We start from the raw sequence: 19,674 nt of genomic DNA, 5'->3' as shown, positions 1-19,674 counted from the left end.
GGCGCGGCGGGGCCGGGAACGAGCGGCGTCCGGCCAGCGGGGCCCGGCGCTCACAGCAAGATGGCGCCCGGCGCGCCTCACCCCGTCGCCATGGCGACCCGCAAAGCAGCGGGGCCGGGCGGCACTTTGCGGCGCTTTACGGTGGCGCTTTGCGGCAGCCGTTGGTGGTGGCGAGGCCGGCGGGCACGGGGCCGCCATGGAGGGCGGCGGGAATTCCAAGGGCACCGGGCTCGGCGGCCTCTTCGGCGCCGGCGGGCTCGGCTACTCGCACGCCGACCTGGCCGGGGTGCCGCGTGAGTACCGGGGCGGTGGGCGGGGCCGGCCCGTGGGGGCAGTGTCCGCGCACCGGCCGCTGCAGGGCCGGGCGGCCGGCACCGGTGCCGGGGTCGCGCGGCCCGAGGGCTCCGCCGCCGCCCGCGGGGGCGATCCCGGCCGCTCCGGGGGGGCGCGGGGGTGCCGGGCCTCGGCGGGGCCGCGTGTGGCGGCGGGCGCTGGTCTCAGGGACATCGTGTTCCCCTCATCCCAGGGCCCCGTTCGCTTCCTGGGAAGGGCGAGCTGTCGGCCCGTGCCGCCTTTTAAGGAATTGGGCAGCTAACTTCTCGGCGGAATTTTCCCTGCTGCCACGCGCGAGATCTGCCCCTTTTTGCCTTACATAATGTGGATTGTTACTACGGAAATTGGTGTTAATGTGTTCCGTATTTTTTCCTTTTAGTAACTGGGATGAGCCCTTTGTCACCGTATTTAAACTTGGACCCCAAGTACCTAGTACAGGTGAGAAGCTAGCTTGTATTTATTGTGTTGATTTCAGTGTTTGCATGATTCTACATGAACGCCTCAAACCTCCTGCAGTGCCGGGCACTGTGCAGTGAACTGAAAAACAGTGGAAAGAAGCAATCATTGTTTTTAAGGAAGTCTTTTTTTCTAAGTATTGTTTCTAAGGAAACAATATTTATTGTTCCTAATAAATCTTGAAGTGCTGTGACATCTAGAAGAAAGTGAACACTGATAATGTAGAGGATAGGTAGGGCTGTTGTGTCAGTACAAGCCTGCTGCTGTTGGAAAGAGATCACCCTCTCTGCCTTGAAGCAGACAGCCCAACACCACCACACACAAGTTCTGGCACTGCTCAAACCTCCATTGAGCCTTTTCAATCAGTAAGAGCAGCCAGAATATCTCTCCTTTTTTCATGGATGAGTTTTCTGAACTATGACGAGTTTTATCAGTTTACTGAGGTGTTCAGCCGAGCTCCAGACCTGGTAACAGGCTTTGTCATCACAGCAGCTTCAAATCTCACATCACTGTCCTTACATAATTTCCCAGCTGAAGGGAGACCATAGTGAAGTCCAACTTCGCCTTTTATTCTATAGTATAATGTAGCTGTCACACTTGCTCATCTTAACATCAGTTAGTATAAAACAAGACCATCATAAGGAAAAGAAAAATTTTAAATCAAATAATGTTTTCCTTTTTCATAAATATTAACTGTAGCTGAAAATGTTTAAGTTAATCCAATTAAGATGCGTGTCAGTGATTTTATTTAGTTAGTGTTTTTCTACATATATGGCTCATATTGTGTGAGAACATGAAGTTTTGTAGAATTAGTGCTTAAAGGCCAATGGTTGCATAGTATCTGCTATCCTCTGTGCCTTGTTTCCTGGGAGGCTGGGTCACTGTTTCTTTTGTAAGTGGAAGCTCTGCATGCAGTTCTGGCGCCTAGAAGCTGTTGTAGTCCAAATTACAATGTAACATTCCTAGGAGGATAGAAAACTAAGGCTATGCCTCTGGTGGAAGTGGGTTCGGTCCTGTGGCTGCTTTTGTTGAGTGGTCAGAAAAAAAATGAGATTATTCAGACTTTCTCAAAAGCATTCTCTAAAATAGTTTTGTTTGGTTAGTACAGTTTGTCTGAGAACATGGTGACGTTAAAAACGGTATAGCAGGGATTTTGGAATAAAGTGTGTGTGTACTAATAGATTTTAGAAACAAAAGAGACGTTTGCTTTAAATGCAAAGGTGGCATTAATGTCATGATGCAGTTCTAAAAATACCTATTAATGTAACACTAGAGGCTGCAGTCTGTGTTGTAACACTTCACTGCCTTGCATGTTTAGTAATAGTGCATTGAAGTAATAGCAAAGTGCATTGAAATAAAAGGGAATTCAGTTGGTTTGTTGTTTTGTTTTACCAGAACAAGTTGCCCTTACAAGCTGTGAGGTCTCCTTCCTTAGAGAATCACAAGACATGGAATGACTCTGAGTGCCCAGCACTAACTAACCCTTCTTTTAACAATGGGGGTTGCACTAAGCAGTCTCCACAGGTTCCTAGGATTCTAAATACTGAAGGAAAAAGACATAGCTAATATTTTGGGATATAAGAACTTAAATTATTAGCCTTTAAATTTGGGGTTTTTGTGTAGGTGCATGTGGAGCAGTGAGGGTCTCCTTGTCTTTAAAGACCAACTGTTTGTTTCCAGAATGCAGCAGGAAAGTCAGCCATATGTTGAGAATCTTACATTTTTGTTCAGGTATTCCCATAATAACAGATTGTCCACTGGTACTTGTTGCTTTAAACCCCACATTTTTGGTTGGTCTGTGAATGCAGGCATAGAACAAGATATTTTCTGAAATGCTGTTGCCTGCAGCAGGTAACGGGTGTTACAAATTTGTGTGTCAGCCTTTGGCAGAAGCCTTGAGGATGGGCTTTTGAGGTTGTCTCTAGAAACTTAGATGTTATGTAGGCAAGGATTACTTCATCTTTGTCTTTTGAGAAAGTAGTGAAAACTGTTAGAAACTACTAACTCATATAAACACTGAATTTCTCCAACTGCCTAAGGAAGATAGAAACCATATTATAAGTTCATTTTATTTATAACACTTCACAGTTTCAGGAGCTATTTTTTACTGTGTTGCCATTCACATTCAGTGTCAAGTGTGGGCCAGTAAAGCCCTTTAGAATGAATTTCCTTGAGCCTGCAGCTGTTGGAGTCAGTCACGTGTCAGGTAAGTAGGGGTGGATAATACTGTGACTGGAAAGCACAGAAGAAGCTTAACAGAGATCTGCTGCTTTAGCACCTTATCAACAACAGTCTCCTTCCGAAGAAGTGCCTTGGCACACCTTATCTCTGCACATATATCAGTTTCTCTAGGCAATTTCTCTAGCTTTTTAGACCACTGATTAGTAAGAGCACAAGTGTCTCCCTGTGGGAGAAAGATGGACAAGCAAAAAAATTAACCAAGCTCACATATTTCATGCCTGATCATCTCTAGTTTTGAGTGTATTCTTTGCATTTTTCACATCCTTAAAATAGGTCACTTACTTCAGTGCAAGAAAATACCTCTTTCATAAAAAAAACAGTTTTTATTTAGTATCAGAGTAGTGGGAAACTTAATGCATTATTGTATGGGTTGCTCAGTGAGGAAACAGTGCTATGTAATCAGACAATAGGAATGTTTTTGGAAGGCTTGTATTGCTTGTTGCAAGATGTAACTAATAATTAAGCAAATAGTCATTAAAAACAAAAACAACCCACAGCAAAACTACAAACAACTAAAAAACAACCCACACAAAATTATTTCCTTGGCTGACTGATGTAATTTATAAAAAGTTAGCACAGCTAGAGGAAGAAAAAAACCACTCAGTCAATTGAACTTTTTACACTCCTTTTTCATGCTTAATATAATATGTACCTAGTATATTCCATCTCTGTGCTACTGTAGGCAGGAATTTTCCAGAAATACTCATCCATCTTTAGTTTATTGCATTGATTAAATTAAAAAATGAAGATGGCTTACATTTTGAACTAGACTTGGAAGATGCAAAAGCATTTGTTTTTGTTTTCCCCCAGGACACAGATGAGTTTATCTTGCCCACAGGAGCCAACAAAACTCGAGGCAGATTTGAGCTGGCTTTTTTTACCATTGGAGGATGTTGTATGACAGGTAGGTGATTGTGGATTTTACTTTTCCCAGCTGTCCAGGTAATACCTATACACTACAGTGATTGATGAGACTGTAAATGTCTTGTTCTGCAAGACATTGTCTGTTCTAGTCTTAAGTTAAGAGATACTTGATTTTGGTTTATGCACTGAATTCTATTCTCAGTATTTGCTTCTAGTATTATTTATTCTTTTGCTTCTTAAAAAGTAATAAATGATATTATTCCAACTAGGGGCAGCATTTGGTGCACTGAATGGTTTGAGACTTGGCTTGAAGGAGACACAGAATATGGCATGGTCAAAACCTAGAAATGTACAGTAAGTGTTCCATCAAAAAAACCCAAAAAACTTCTTTGTGAGAGTTGTTTCTTCCAGTTTATACAAGGTTAGATCTGAATATACTGCAAAAATAAATGTTTTGGTGCTTTTTTTCTTTAGTGGGGACAAAAGGGAGTCAGTATTTGTCTTGATCAAGTTTTTAGTTACAGTGATGTTCAGTTCAACCCTTTTGTTTTTTAGTCACAATTTAGAATTGGTGTGTCCCGTGACTTACCTTAAATATTAAGAGCTAATTACTGCTTTGATGTTCATTAAAAATCTACTTCAAAGTCAAAGCAGTGTTTTTATATGTAGAAATATTCCCAGAAGCAGCAGTGTTTGCTTTGAGCTATTTTTTGCTGTAATTTATCTGAGCACAAGTCTCCCTTCTTTCCCAAGCTTTTCACAACCAGGAAAAGATTCAAATGCAGAGCTGTGCCTGCCTGGATTTGCATTAGGGATGACATTGGTGCGTGCTGCTGAGCAGGCATTGCAGAGAGAGCTTTTCTGGATTGTGGCATCCATGAGCATCCATGACATTGCCATATTTTTGCCTTACCTGATTGAAGGAACACGGCAAAGACAGAAGCATTTGTTTCAACAGAATGCCTCTTCTTAAAATAATGGTAGCTTAGACATAGCTATAAGAAAACCTAAGTGAAAGAGACTTTTGAAACCAGAGGAACAGACTGAGGGAAAACATGGGAAAAATTCATTCCCAGAATGCTTTGGAACAAGGGAGTTTTAGAAGAGGAATTTAATATTTCCTGGTACAGTTTATATTGGCTCTGCTCCTTTTTAAATAGTTTCTGTATTCATCCCCTTTATAAAAATATTCACCATTATTATTCTGACTCTTTCATAATGCTCAAGATGAACAGCATTGTATTTTAGGGTTTGGAATGAGCAGAATTGGACAAAGCCTTGATGTTAAGCACAAACTTTGACAGGTCAAGCCCAGGAGGTGGCAGTCAGTGCACATGCTGCTTTTATCATGGCTCTGCAAGGCAAAGGTCTGCTGAAGGTCATCACCTTCCAACAGTCCATAAAGTTCTGTTTTTCCCTCATCAGGTGCAGAGAGCAGACTTGCTTAGCTAGATTTCCTCCAAATTTATCCTTATGTACACAAATTTCTTGCTGAATTTTAATTTTGCTGTGATTCACTTGTCATCAAATACCTCACAGTATGCCATGGTTGTTAGAATTACTGATTCTCTTATCAATTCAGGATGAATATAAAGTTAAAAAGTGGGGGTTGTAATTAAAGAGATGTTATCAATACCCTAGCCTCTTAGATTTTTTCCCTCTTTTTTCAAAAAGAAATGTTCCATTATTGTTTAGTTCATTGCCTAACCATATTCAGTAATGACCTGTGTCCTTAAAGGACACAGGAACATAAAGCAATGGAAGTGTCTGACATTAAATTCTGAACTAAGTTCCAGTGGTAGTCAGCTGTCCAGAGCAATACTATGCCTGTGACAGTGTTACACTGCTGGAAGATAAAGATCAGTCATTTCCTCTGGCTGCAGTTGTCACCATTCTGGAAACAGCTGGTGCCAGCAAGAAGTGGCATTGTGCTTCCCTGAGAGCGCACTAAAGGTTCTCTTCTCCTCTTTAGTGCTAGTCTGGAAGCCTACACGCAACCCATACACACAGCCACACCGCTTGGCCTTTTGCTGGGTGCTGAGTGGATAGAGGGGATTGTAAGGGACTGTCTCTTTCCTTCCAGACTTGCTTTATTGCCCACACCATTTGTTCAGGCATCCCCACACTCTCTGACACATGGACCTTGTAGAGGAGCACTGAGGCTTTGGAGACCTTTTACTCAGCTAAGTCTGCATAAGTGTATCAGTTATTCCAGGAGCTGTGTGTAGTCACCATGTAAGGAAGGACCTGGGTTAGAAAGTCGTTTGAAGGGAAGAGATTTGAGTTTTGGGGAGGGTCAAGTTTGCCTTGAAAAGAGAGAAAGGTTTTCTTAAGACTTGACAGGACTGAATATTTGCTTTCAGAAGCTTTTAGTTCACCATTGCAGTTTTATTAACCACATATTTAGTGTAAACACACCAGCCTTACTGTCATAAACACTGCCTTGATGTAAACACAGAGTGCTAAAGGTTTTAATATGTCTTTAACTTCTTTATAGAATTCTAAATATGGTGACAAGGCAAGGAGCGTTATGGGCTAACACTCTGGGATCACTGGGTGAGTAAAGTCATTCCTTAATAGGGAAACCAATTTAAAAGTGTAATTGTTGGGAAAATGTATTTGTGTATTATCTGAACAAGAGTATTCTCTAAATTATCATTATTAAATCCATCAGGAAAAAGTGCAGGTTTTTTTTCTTTGGGGGCTTGAGGGTATTTCAGTAGACATGAAAAAGGAAATTAAAGGCTAAAATAGGATTTGCAGCATAAGGAGCCAAAAGCCTTTAATTAAATCAAATTTTTTTACTGTATTATAAACAAACTCCAGGTATATCAGAAATAACTAGAAATTACAGGTAATGTGTACTTGTTAATACATTCCAGTTAAATTACAACTAAAGGCAAAAAATATAACTTAATATTTCTGAATTAACTTTAGTAGCCTACATTGAGACTCTGTGGTCATGTGATCAACTGCCCAATGTTTGCTTCCTGTTAGAGTCAACAAAACGCTTATGTGAAGAAATGTGATAATACAAAGATTTATCCTTTAAATGATGGTACATTAGCTAGAAAAATCACACATGATACCACTGACTCTAAGCCTAAATATTGCTGGTAACTAATGTGGGTTAGAAAAAAAGAGAAAAGAAATTGAACAATAGCCTGATGTATGAGAAAAAACTTCTATGAGCTGCGGTGTGGGTGGGAGGGTGCTGTGAAATAAAAAAACAGGATTACTTCATAAAAGTCAGTGAAATAACTAATGCCCTAGAAATTAGAAATTTTTTTACCTTCCCCCAGTCCTCCTCAATCTTAAAAAATGAAAACCAATGCAGTAACTTTAAAAGGAGAAATCCAAATTACTTTGAAGAAAAATAATGATGGAACTTGTTGTCCTACAAAATTGTAGTAGAAGTTAGCAATATTTAAATCAGAGACTACATCTTGTTATAACCCAGTCTACATTTTTTGAAAAATGCATCAAAGCATAGGCTAAGTTGCATCTATGACATTTTGTTTCAGTCTTATTTCTGAGGAGCAGATTAGCTGTCTTTTAATTTAGGCAATAGCTTTTGAGTCATAGTGTAGAGGGCACGGTTAGAGGTAGGATTCTGAGCTACAGCAAGAAAGCCACTTTTTCTATAAGAAATGCTTACAAGAATCTTATTTCTTTAAGAAATGTTGCCTGCTGAGTGTTACTGGGCTATTTTTTGTTTGGATTTTTGTCTTTTTTTTTTTTGTTCCAAGTCTAACAAAAACATGTCTGAGAACTGAGATGCAGGCCCACTGCAGTTCAAGGTTTCAGTTTAAGTGACACATTAACAGGTTTTTTTCAGCTGTGTTTGAAGAAAGATTACTCAAGAAAATGTTTGTGCATTCCAGTAACAAATTGTTATTTTTCTGTACAAATACGGCCTCCAAAATCACAGAGTTAAGCAGAACTTTATATTTGGGATTCTGGTAGACCTCTGTCTTGTCCTAGTTACCACAGAAATTCCTTTCAAGGAGCTGAATTATTACTTCACCTTGTGCAGCCTTTCTGTACCTCAGAGATTCTTTTTGTCACTACTGACAATTTTTTGTCATTCTGTTCCTGAACAGAGGCAACATCTGTATGGAACTGTTTCAAAAAATTGTGTTAAATTCAGCTTTTCATTCCCTCATTGTTAATCTACTTGCTGCTAAGACAAGCTAAAATACCCTTGCCTGTGCTGAATGGAGAATGATGCTGCTGTTAACTCATTGACATTATTATGGTTGGTTATGAAGAATTTACTGCCTTTTAGCAGAAGGAAAGATTTCAAATTCTTGGAGGGCAAGGATCAAATTAAATGGCATTGTCTTTATCACTTCAGAATTATGACATTCCTTGCCAGCTTGAAATATGTGTGTATATTATGAGGAGTGAGGATGAGGGGGAGTGTTTTCCTTCATTGGAATTCATAAATGATTCACGCATCCGTGCTAAAAAGCCCATGCATTTCTCTTTCCAGTCCTTTCCAGGACAGCCTCTAAAGTTATCCCAAAGCAAAAGGTCCTCTGGGGATAAAGATTTAATGCAAAAGCAGAGGTAAAACAGCTGTAAATGTCAAATCCCAAGCATTCTTAATAGTCATTTTTAGAAGAAACATAGCCCATTGTACTCCAGCTGTTGGTAGCGTGATCTGAATACTGTACTTAACTCACATTTCACCACTGTCACACATGGATAGCAATTTTCTCTGCCTAGAAGGTGCTGGGTTTAGTGTCATGTCATCCACAGAAGACAGTATGAAACTTCCAGTATAAATTTAAACCCTGAGTTTTCAAACAAATTCAAACTAGCAAAATAGGCTTAAACTTCAGTCAGTGCTTTATAGCATACATTATCATGAAGAATGCTACTTTATAACCAAATTATCGCTCAAGAAAGAAGAAATAGCTATACAGATAGAGATTTGGAAAAGAAACACCAAAGATGGGATTTTGCAGAGAATTCCCTTCAAGCAGAAAATCTGTTCTTCAGAAGTGTGGTCTGAATAGCTACACCAAGCCTGGACTCTAAGTTTTGTGCCTCAGACCACAGAAGTTTTTCTAAATCTTCTTTTTATTTTTTTCCCCCAGCTCTGCTTTACAGTGCATTTGGAGTCATCATTGAAAAAACACGAGGTGCAGAAGATGACCTGAACACTGTAGCTGCTGGAACCTTGACAGGAATGCTATACAAAAGCACTGGTAGAGTAGCAAAATATTTCTCCTTTTCTTTCTCTTGTGCTTATCCTAGTTATTAGGATTCTCATTACTTTTACTAAATTCTGTCATGCTCTGAAAATTGACAGTGTAAAAATGGCTATTAGCTCAATGTCCTCTAACCCACAGTGTTTTTCACCCAACTAAGGCTACTTAAGGAAAACTTGCACTAAAAAAAAAAATCCTGCTGAATTAAATTTGATTCTTTGCAACTGCACAGGACTGACAGTAACCATGAAAGCTGTTATGACTGTTGTACATATATATTGAGGAAACAGTCATTTATTTCCTCAGATATATAGTAAGGTTGGATAAAATACATACCCACCTCATTCCTAGCCATGTTTTTAGCAATAGCATGAATAAAACGAGTTGTTTCTCAACTCCATGAATGGATGCAGGTAAATGAGAACTACCTTCTAAAGTGAATGGGGACAGCGAAGGAAAGCTCAGAACACAGAGCTTGATTGCATGAAGAAGAAACTTGCTGCAAGTGATCCATGTGATAGTAAATCACGTGATAGTGGTACCTGGAGCTGCAAAGGCCCTACTCACAGAGAAATTTATGAAATTTTTACTTAGGTATTCATGAAACTCTTGTCTTGTGGTAGGATTCTTGTTTTTGCCTAGTAGTCAAAACCAAAAACAAGGTTATTTGAGAACAGCATAGATTTAAGGTGAGTTTGCTGGTGCAAACTGAATTGTTTGCAGGACAGAGGGTCTGAGCTTCAACAGCAGAATGGGTGTCAGCACTTCTTTCAAGCTTAACAATTGGAGGTACCATCCTCTTTAGAGGATTGGGAGCCACAGATTGACATAAGCACATGGAAAAAAGTGTTATGTTTTAAGTAACTCAGTAAATGTTTGGCTGCATGACACACCTGCATTTTATGGAGGAGATAATGCGAGAATTAACCTATGTACTTTTGCATATCTTACTGAGCCTCAGTGTCTTAACAGTGTTCCTGATGGCCTGCTCTATGTATGGGGCAAAACAGTTTGAATAACTCTCTTTTCCTCATGGCTTAGACTACCTGAAGCCAAAAATAATTGGTTGGAGCAGTCTTCATAAATATGAGACTCTTAACTTTGCAAGGACACATAGCTCTCCTGTAATCCATTTCTTCCTTGGGATTTCATGAATGATACGACAGTATACCAAGAACAGCTGAAAAAGGTAGCATATAGAAGCCTAGTATTTTTTGTAGGAGTTTATTAATAAGGAGAGCTATCATCTAATACTCCAGCAGAAGCATCCCCCTTACCTTTCAGAAGTATAGAGCATTATGTATAATCTTTTTTTGGCACAGTGCAACCACAGATAACTGCTCCAGTCACATGCAAGTCATCTGACACTACTAAGGTTTTTATTACCAGAGTACAGCGGTACATTTGTTTTGTAACACAAAGTCTACAGAGCTAATGGCAGCCCTGATAAAGGCAAATGAAGTCAGTTAATCTCTATTCATTATAGTGTTGTGTTTCAAGTGTGTGTTGTGCCTATGAACCATAGTGCAGAGAAACTGCTGCTTCTCCTGTCACCTTATGCCAGAACACCCTTTCTTATTCTGTATGGTAAAACTTGTAAGTTCTGCCTTTAGACTTCATCAGTGTGTATATTTACTTTAAAACCTTGAATATTTAAATCATTACACCATGCAAAGGATCAGCACATATCTGACATATCAAGACTGTAATAATTACCTGTATTGCATGGAATGCCATGACATGTTAGCATTAAGAAAAGGAAAATGTAAAAGCTGTCAAGGGCGCTGAGTTCTAAATCTCCCTGTTTTAGTGTCAGCTGGAAGCTCACACAAACATTCCATTGCAAATCAAGGCTGCTCTGTAATCCACAAGGGTTAGTGAAGGCAGTGCTGTTCAAACACTCTGATTTCCCCCCTCCATCATTCCTGCTTTGTAAAGAGATCAGGAACTACTTAAGAAGAAATGGGATAATGTATGGCAGGTCTTTTATTATAATTTCATGCTTAACCACATGTGGAATCACATTAGCAGTCCTGCTGCACTGAAAAACACTCCTGTGGACTCTGCAAAATCTAGTTTGAATTTCTGAAACCAATGATTAAGCATTTGGTGAGTGGACAGGAAAAAATATAGTGGAAAGACTTTGTGAAGGCTGAAATTTGTTTCCCCAAACTGGTCCCAGTTTTCACAATTTGTCCTTGTAGAAGTGTTAATCATTACCAAAATGGCAGCAGTCAAACAGAACGTGCACGTTCTAAAGCCATTGATTGTGGGCAGTTGTGTAAAGCTACTTGACACAGCTTGTGTGGGACAAGGTAAGAGAGGATTGAACAGTCTGCAAGTGAGGACAGTGGCAATTCAGCCCCCTCCCTGCATTCAGTGGCAGTGCCATCACTCATTGAAGCTTCCCACTGAAGTGACTGAAGCAGTTCAATCCCTGTTAAAAGCAGGTGATAGCTGGGCTCCCTCTCAGCAGTACTGCATGCCTTAGGAAAGAGACATCTCTTGAGTGGGAGTGGAAAACTGATGTGAGGAGTTGTTTCAAAACTCTGCTTGGTTCATCTGACCAAAGTGATCTCCAGCTTTCACATTTATTTAAATTTAAAGCCACAATTACTGACTAGATTTTAGCCCAAATGCATCAATAAGAGTACATATTAATTTGTTACGCTGGTCTTACAACTTCATGGGAGCAATTTTTGGAGTTCACCACTGAACTTCTACCCAGAACATTCAGTTTGGGTAACAGTTAGAAGAAAACCGTTTGTGTTCCTCTGCCAGTGGCATGTGCAATAGACATGTTACAGCAACAGTTATCAGTTACTCAGTCAATTCAGGTTTTGATAAAAGGGGATCTGTTACCATTCTAAGTCCACAAGGATAGCTTTCCCATTTAATAAAATGTCATTCTTTAGTCTTCAATTTTAAGCAAAGGCAGCAATTAGCATCAGTTATGCCATGTTTTTTCTAATAAATGTTACAAAGGAAGAACATATCTTATAACAAATGTTTAGCCTCCTTGCAGGTTTTCAACCTCTTTTCCAAACTGACCATCTTTATTTCGTTTTCCTATATTAGTCATGAAAGTAACCAAAAAACCACCAAACAAAAAATGATTGTCACTTTGCACTATCTTGCTGTTATACCCTCCCACCATGAAAATGCATGTTTCCAGTTGTCACCAAGGTACAGCTGGCTGAGGCTCCTGCATTCCTCCTTAAGCATGCAGGATTGGTCACTCAAGAAAAGATACTGAGCTAGGTGGGACTTTGGCCTGACCTGGTGAGACAGCAATTAATTTCTCACTGGAATTACTGACGGACTTCAGTAAGCAAAAAAGTTAACCGACCTTTACCTCTTATCTGAGGGGTACACAGGCTGTAGATGTTCTTTTTCTTGGATAATTTTTTTCCTCTCTGAGGGTTAGGGATAACAGCAAACAAAAGCAAACTAATTCTTTGAATAGACTAAATTCCTTTGTTTACTTTTTGCAGTAGGAACCTGATCCTAGCTACAGCATCTCATGGCTTTGGAGCAATAGATGTTAAATAATTTGGTACAGAATATGGTGTGTGTCAGAAAAGAAGGGAATTGCATGCTAGCAATAGCTGAAGGTAGTAATTGTCATTTTAAGACCTCAGAACACAACCCTGAAAAGTCAATATGTTATGAATTAGGAAGAGTTAAATGTTTTATTGCCAGCAGTAAAATCTGGCTGGAGCTAAAGATCAGTTTTGTGACATCCAGTGGGTAGTTCAGGGCAGCTGTGTTAGCTGACAACTTGAGCTGTAAAAAGCCTGTTCTCTGAGCCCAACCCATGTTTTTCTTTGGGCCAGACAGGGCTGTTTTCGTTTCTCTTGGCTAGGAAGGGGGAAAGAAGAGCTTTTGGGGAACTGCTGCAGGTACAGGCCTGGGATATCTTACTTTTCTGCAGTATTTTGAAAAAAAGTTAAGAACTTGCTTGTCATCACTTAAGTTTACGGCTGTCAGGCATTTCAGAAATTTAGGAATCCCTTTTAACATAAGTCTATATGATTATCAATCAAATGGTGTTCAGAGAAAAGATTTTTTTAAAAAGCTGAAATAAGGAAGAGGTAAGGCCAATGTACAAGCAGCATTACAGGTAATGGCTTGTTGAGGCTTTCTTAGTTTCCTGAGGACTGATGTCTAGGAATATGTGTGGCCACTGAGAGCAGTGCTGCCTTCAGTGCTGCCCAGCTCTTCTAGTCAGGAGCAGTGAATTCAGAGCTGCAGGGATTTAAAGGTACCATTTACAGTAGCTGAAGTAGTCTCCTGTCAGGTGCTGCTGCTTTCACTCAGTGAGAAGACAGCAAATTTTAATCATGTTTACAAAGTAACTTCAACAGCTCTAGGACTTCTAAACCAGTAAATTAAATTGTATATTCCTCCTGTTTTTCTAATTTAGCCTTAATAATGCAGTAGCTTTGTTATTTCTGAATTCTAAGTACAATACTGCTTTAGCTGCAGCTATATGATAATAGAAGATGCTTTTCTGGAATGTATCTTGCTCCCAAATAGAACTTTATCAGTTTCCTCAGTAATTTCTGTATCCAGACTTTGCCCACTGCTTACAAGATTTCATTAATTGAATCTCATGGAGCAGCAGAAGGAAACTCTTGATATTTTCTAATGACATCAGGCCACCCACAGATGTTCAAACAAATGACTTCTTGATGGTTCAGATGGTCTGGTTACTGAGCTTGAATTTGGAGCAAAACTGAGATTGCCTTGTACACTTGAGTTGAGCCCTTTATTTTAAAGTATTTTTATTCCTGAAGGTGTGGAAGGAAGAAAAGCTGTTTTCATTCAGAATATCAGAGATTGGGAGACAGAAAACTAATCACAATTTAAAGATTGTTCTTCTTTTGTTTAGCTTAAGTATGTGGGTCTGAGGTTTTGCTGAATGTGTTTGTGATGTTTGCTATTGGATGGTTCTTGCTTTAAACATTTCAGGAACTATCCCAGGACATTGGGAATAACATTCTGAAAATAGAGAAAGTAAGTTCCTAAAGGGAACTCATGGTTTTACCTACTGGACAAGTGCAGCCCAGTGTTAGGAGTGGTTCCATGCTGGAGTGCAGAGCTGTACTGTTGGAATGCTGAGCTGTGCCATGGCACAGATGGAACCTATTGAAATGAATAGAGGAGGGACAATATTGGTGGTGAAAGGGTGCAGCAGCTGAAGCCAGAGAACTAATTTCCCATTTAGAAAGCATCAGATCTATCTTTGGAAACTCACAGCAGTTCTCAACTCTTGTGCAAGGTGTCTAATCTCAAAATACCTGCTTCCAGAAGTGTCTGTCAGCTGGAACCTTTATCTTACTGGGACATGCAAGATTAGGGACTCATGGCCATGTTTCTGCAGGGCTTGTCAGGGCAGACTTGGTATCAAAGGCTTGCACAGAATGATTGCAGAGGAGGGGTGGGAACATGTTTTATCATGCAAACACAGCTGGGATGGGAGTGGAGAATTTATTTTTTATTTTAGTTAACTAGTTAATTTTCTAAGAGGCCCTAAGATTTTCTGCCCAGCAACGGGGCTGCATTCTAAAGTGCATTACTGTTTGAAGTCTGCCACAGACCTGGACATATTTACTCAAACACAAATCTGACCAGTTAGGGAAAGTTTTCTTTTCCTTTTATTTTTGGTAATAGTTCAGAAACCAGGAGCAACTGCTACAAAAGAAAAAGGAAAAAAAAAACAAAACCCCAACATTTAGTAGGAAAAGCATAGTATAGAAATACTGGTAAAGAAACACTTATTGCATGTTTTCTTGAATATTTTCTCTCTCAGTCATGCACCTATACCAACTGCACAAGTTTAGTAGCCTGTTCATGAAGCATCTCCAGCAATGTCCCTAAGTTGTCTGCAGGCCTACAGATGGCTTTAGGCTCTGTGGTTGATTTTTGCCAGTGGATTCAGAGCTGCCAACCTTACCTTGCTGCCTCAGCACATGGGAACACCAGTATTTGTTGTGGTAGGAGCAGCACATCTAAAGTCCTCATAGGTGGATGCTAGAAAACAGCTCAGCAATTCAAATTAAAGATTTTCTTGTATAACCCTGACTTCACAGAATATGGAGCCAGGCTTCATCATCCTTCAACTATGTTGAAGGAACAATAGGATTTTAAGGGAAAAGGAGAGGAATTGAACCTGGGGGGGTGAGAAAAGAGCCTACTACAGGAATAGTCATAATTCTGTAGTGCATTGCATTCTGTGGGGATTTTTCACATTTCCTTGTACACCTGGTGGTCATGAGCTCCCTTTGAGGGTTCCTGCTGTGATATCTTGAATCCTGATATGAACAGCAGAAAATTGGGCTCTAATATTGTATTCATTTAACCCAGTAGGAATGAGGAGTCAGTATTTTTACAGATTATCTCAAATTCTTGTTTTGCACAAAGTGTCCTTTAAATTTCACCAGTGGCTTTTTGCCAAACACTGCTTGCACATGGTTAGTTTTGTGTACCCAGCTGCAAGCCCTTCATATGAAAAGCTTTTTGTGCAACAAATTCAGGATCAATTAGCAAACACAGACATTTACATTTGCTTTCCTAAATGCTGATTTAGGCACATAAATCAAACTCAGCCTTATACCTCAGAAAACTCTCAAATTGTCACAGCTGGTCTGGCAATGAAATTTCTAGAAAATATGGCTAGACATGGCTTCTAATATCAAGTCCCACTTCTGCAGCTTCTTGGTTTCATTTGCATGTCTGGGCAGTAAAGCGAGGTCTAACAGCTCCAGTGAATCCCATTTAACCTTGCAGCACAGGTAACAGTGTCTGTCTAGCTGATGGCAACAGCTTCTTGCCTCACTGAAAGCCTAAAGGCAATTCTGTGAGACAACTTTATGGCTCATAATAGAAAGAAAAAAAACCACAATCACTCTCATTACTGAGATACATTTTAAGTTTGGAGAACCTGAACTACACTGCTGGTTTCACCAATAAAGCAGGCAGGGTTTTTTCTTGCTGTCAGCAGAAACTGGCCTTGTTCTATACACTGTACACATTATCTAGCTTAGTTCAGCTGCAATGATAAACATTGCAGAATCAAATTCCCCAAAGTTTTCCTAGCATTGAGGGTCATACTCCCAGGTGTTCTCTGCACCTATAGTGCATTCTTGGAGCTCTGCCGAGGCACAGAAGTGTTTTGCTGTTTAGTAGAAGCAACAGAAGTCTCTACTTGTGCCCCTGTACAGCCCAGTGCTCATGTGGATGGAGTGGAGGTAGGATGCTACCTGACTCCCAGCTGCAGCCAGGGACACTGCCTGCAGGCAGTTGCCAAACTTGCCCTCTATTTCTGCCTTACACTAAGGTGCTCACCAGTACCATACGACTTTAATCACCTGTGACTCTATTTTTACCATTGCAAGGAGATAATTCTGATTATTAATAAAAGAATAAAGAAAGCTGTTCAGTGTATACCATAGTAAATACCTGCCAGTTAATCCCTTTCATCTACTTCCTATTTTTTTAATCGAAAAGTTTTAAAATTCCAAAGACACAAAAGCAGTGATAGGTTTTGCATGATGGCCCTAATGAATCTCTGGAGCCCAATATCATGTCCATATCAGCTGTTGTTTTGTTAACTTATTTCCCTCCTGCCCTTTTTTCTTCTGCCCAGAGCTAGTTATAATAATTGAAAATTGGAGGAGATTTTATAATGGAAGGAGAACATGTCTAACTGTAAAAACAAATGTAATAAGAACAGATAGAATAGATTAAGGACTTGGGAAAAGCCATCTTAACTTCCAGTGCTCCACAGTGGTTCCCTGAAGCAGTACTGCTAACACAGTTTGAGAGGAAGTCATTCCAGCAGAATTGGTGTCAGGATCAGGAATGAGTGACCAGGAGCCTGGCATCAGATTGGAGAGGAAGGTAGAAAAAGCACAGGGACTCTTTCTGGAGAGTTACTCAAGAAACTACTGTTCATTAAGATGCCTCTGTATTTAAACACCTTCTTGGAAGTTGCTGTTCACTGACCATTTCCTGAAAGTAGCACTAACGAGCTGCGATGTGTTTTGTTTTTTGCAGGTGGAGTGCGCGGGATAGCGCGAGGTGGGATCGCGGGTCTGACGCTGACTGGCCTCTACGCCCTGTACAACAACTGGGAGCACATGAAGGGCTCCCTAGCCCGGCAGTCCCTGTGAGCAGGGCAGAGGACACGCTTGCTTAGTCACCTATCAAATCAGTTGTGAGATCTATCTGGTGCCCCTTGCTATTTTATTTACAATTAGTGTGAAACTGATGGAAGCTGTGCGGGGAGGAACCTCTTGACACTGTGTAGCTGGACTGGCCCTTCCCACCAGCCAATTGCTGGAGAGGCAACAATATTTGTTGGACCTGCAAGTGAACAGAGTGGCCACTGAGACAAAGTCTCCCTGCCATGCTCCCCAAGCAGCCCTGGTCAGAGCTGCTGGGCGTGCTGGGCCCCCATAGCTGCTCCTGCTCGCTGCCAGGTTTGTTGGGTGCCTGTAAGGTCTGTGTCCATGGAGTATTCCCTGCAGTCCCAGCAGCCATGGCACAGTCAGGGCTTGCTATTCTGGCAGCACAAGGCAAGCTAGCAAAAGGGACATCATCAGAATAAAAAGGGTGGTACTTGCTCAATACCATTTCTATCCTTTGCTCTTCCTGCTGCAGAAGTATGCTGTATCCAGTGACCTATTTATGGATTCATTTTAAAGGACCAGTGTGATGAAATCACATTTGGTGGGATTCGGTGGGTGAGGGGAAGTGGACAGGCAGGCTGATTATCTCCTGATGGGTGGTTATGGTAAGGCATAGTAGGGCTTGACTTCAGTCCCTTATTTCCTCTAACAAATAAGGACCTGGTTGGTTATGGATGAAATACAGTTGCTGTTGCAGAACAGCTGCCAGGGGATTATCAAAACATTTGGGTGCTCCAATAGCTCAGAACTCATTTACCCAACAATTAGAAACCAAACAGTATAAAGACTACACTCATTACCTATTACAGGACTTTTAATTAGCAAGAAACTTTTTGCCTGAAGTACCATTTGTAGATTATTGGCAGAACGAAGACTGTGATGAACCTATACATTCTCCAGTGTTAAAATTAAACCATGTACCAAGCATCTTGCAGATATATTCAACAGTAAGTTGATAATTAGTTCAGTCATTAGAGTTACTGTATAACAACTCCTTCCTTTCACATTTAAATAATTAAATAGGTGAATTATTAAAGAGTCCGAAGACAGGGAAGGCAGAGCAAGGAGAAAACAGGGAACTTACTGGTCAGCAGACAACATAATGCAAATCAAGTTTACATTCGAGTTTTTGCTACTGAAACAGCTCTTAACAATTGCATACACAAAAAGCAGTAAAGGGAAGGTGGTAGCTCTTCCCTCAAGTGGAAATGCCACTTTGCTAAGAAGCCTCATTAGCAGCAAATAACCAGAGACCAGCTTTTTATACAGCAAGTGCTCCAGCTAATGAGCCCTCACAGGTGAACTCAATTAGCTTTGCTTGTATACCAGGTCAGATTAGATGCTTTATGCCAGCACTTAAAGCAGCATAAAGGAAGCAAGCCTTTTCTCACCCCCTGTGTCAATACTGGCTTTTGTTAAGCCTTATGTTCCACAATTCCATAGTGCTCTGCATGTTGCTGTTGTGGTGTGAGAGCTGGACTTCCTTCCTAGCATGCATTTTTTGAGGGCTGTACCACCAAAGAAATTGTCCCCCGCTTGCAGGTTGCAGAGGGATGGTGAGGGCTTAATCTGCACAGCACTGTCACATGGGACATCAGGAAAACACCTGCACTTTCTTCTGAGCTTTTTCTCTCCTCACTGGCATCAGTGAGTTCCTCCCCTGCATGTTTCCTGATCACCATTGCTTGGACTTGTGTTCTTGCACCCTTGACCACACTGGATACAAGATTGAGAACTGCTTTGGGGGTTGTTGGAGACGGGTGGATTTTTAAATGTCAGGAACTTTGCAATATATCTTAGGTTTTCTAAAGACTTTTTCAGGACTAAAATGTGACCCAGGAACTGTCTGCCCTGATGAAGTGGGTAAACCATGAAGCTTAACAAATGTATTTGCTTCTTTAGGTGCACTGGAGATAATATAGAAACAAGCCTTTTCAGGTTTAAGGTTAGCACAACTTGAAGGCTAGGCTGACTCTTGAAAAACTTAGCATGTTACCTGGTCTGCAGTGTGCTCAGATTTCCTGGAACTTCTCACTTCAAGGGCAGAGCTGGGAGCATTTTTCTGAAATAGCTGTGTTACAGCTGTTAAAAGTTTTGGTTCATAATCTTTGTATATGGAGTAATCTGTAGCTTGAGCTATGAAACACAACCAGCACAGAGGCAGCAGTGAGGGAGAATACAAGAGAATGTGTTTACAATATTCTGTATCATGACATACTGTGTTCATGGTTTACTGGCAGTCAGTACAAAGTTGCTACTTTAAATGTGACCAAAAATATATCCAAGTTCAGTAGGAATACAAGGATGTAAAATCAAGTTGAAAACAAGATTGGCTCAAGTTAGAGCCCTCCCATGCAGCGTTACAT

At 40.6% G+C, this 19,674-nt stretch overlaps 1 protein-coding gene and 1 non-coding gene across 2 annotated transcripts; both read left to right on the top strand.

Annotated features, from left to right (window-relative positions):
* Positions 1–157: 157 nt before the first annotated feature.
* LOC130254877 (mitochondrial import inner membrane translocase subunit Tim23) lies at positions 158–17,749 on the top strand. Its single transcript, XM_056494937.1, has 7 exons — positions 158–293; positions 713–771; positions 3,841–3,934; positions 4,164–4,248; positions 6,392–6,450; positions 9,000–9,110; positions 17,175–17,749. Exons 1-7 carry the CDS (start codon positions 197–199, stop codon positions 17,288–17,290), a joined length of 621 nt encoding a protein of 206 aa, XP_056350912.1. The 5' UTR covers positions 158–196; the 3' UTR covers positions 17,291–17,749.
* Positions 5,686–5,888, top strand: LOC130255242 (small nucleolar RNA SNORA74). Its single transcript, XR_008840881.1, has one exon. It is a non-coding gene; the product is annotated as a small nucleolar RNA SNORA74 (small nucleolar RNA).
* Positions 17,750–19,674: the final 1,925 nt, after the last annotated feature.

Source organism: Oenanthe melanoleuca, chromosome 6 (genome assembly GCF_029582105.1).
Source record: "Oenanthe melanoleuca isolate GR-GAL-2019-014 chromosome 6, OMel1.0, whole genome shotgun sequence".
Classification (NCBI taxonomy): domain Eukaryota; kingdom Metazoa; phylum Chordata; class Aves; order Passeriformes; family Muscicapidae; genus Oenanthe; species Oenanthe melanoleuca.
Note: the sequence above shows the minus strand (reverse complement) of the source record. Positions and strands in the feature narration are given on the sequence as shown.

Bases quoted from the DNA above. Each gene is read 5' to 3' on its own strand.
- LOC130254877 (XM_056494937.1), top strand. From the start codon at position 197: ATGGAGGGCGGCGGGAATTCCAAGGGCACCGGGCTCGGCGGCCTCTTC. The intron at 772-3,840 runs GTGAGAAGCTAG...GTTTTCCCCCAG, and splicing joins ACCCCAAGTACCTAGTACAG to GACACAGATGAGTTTATCTT. The intron at 6,451-8,999 runs GTGAGTAAAGTC...TTTTTCCCCCAG, and splicing joins TAACACTCTGGGATCACTGG to CTCTGCTTTACAGTGCATTT.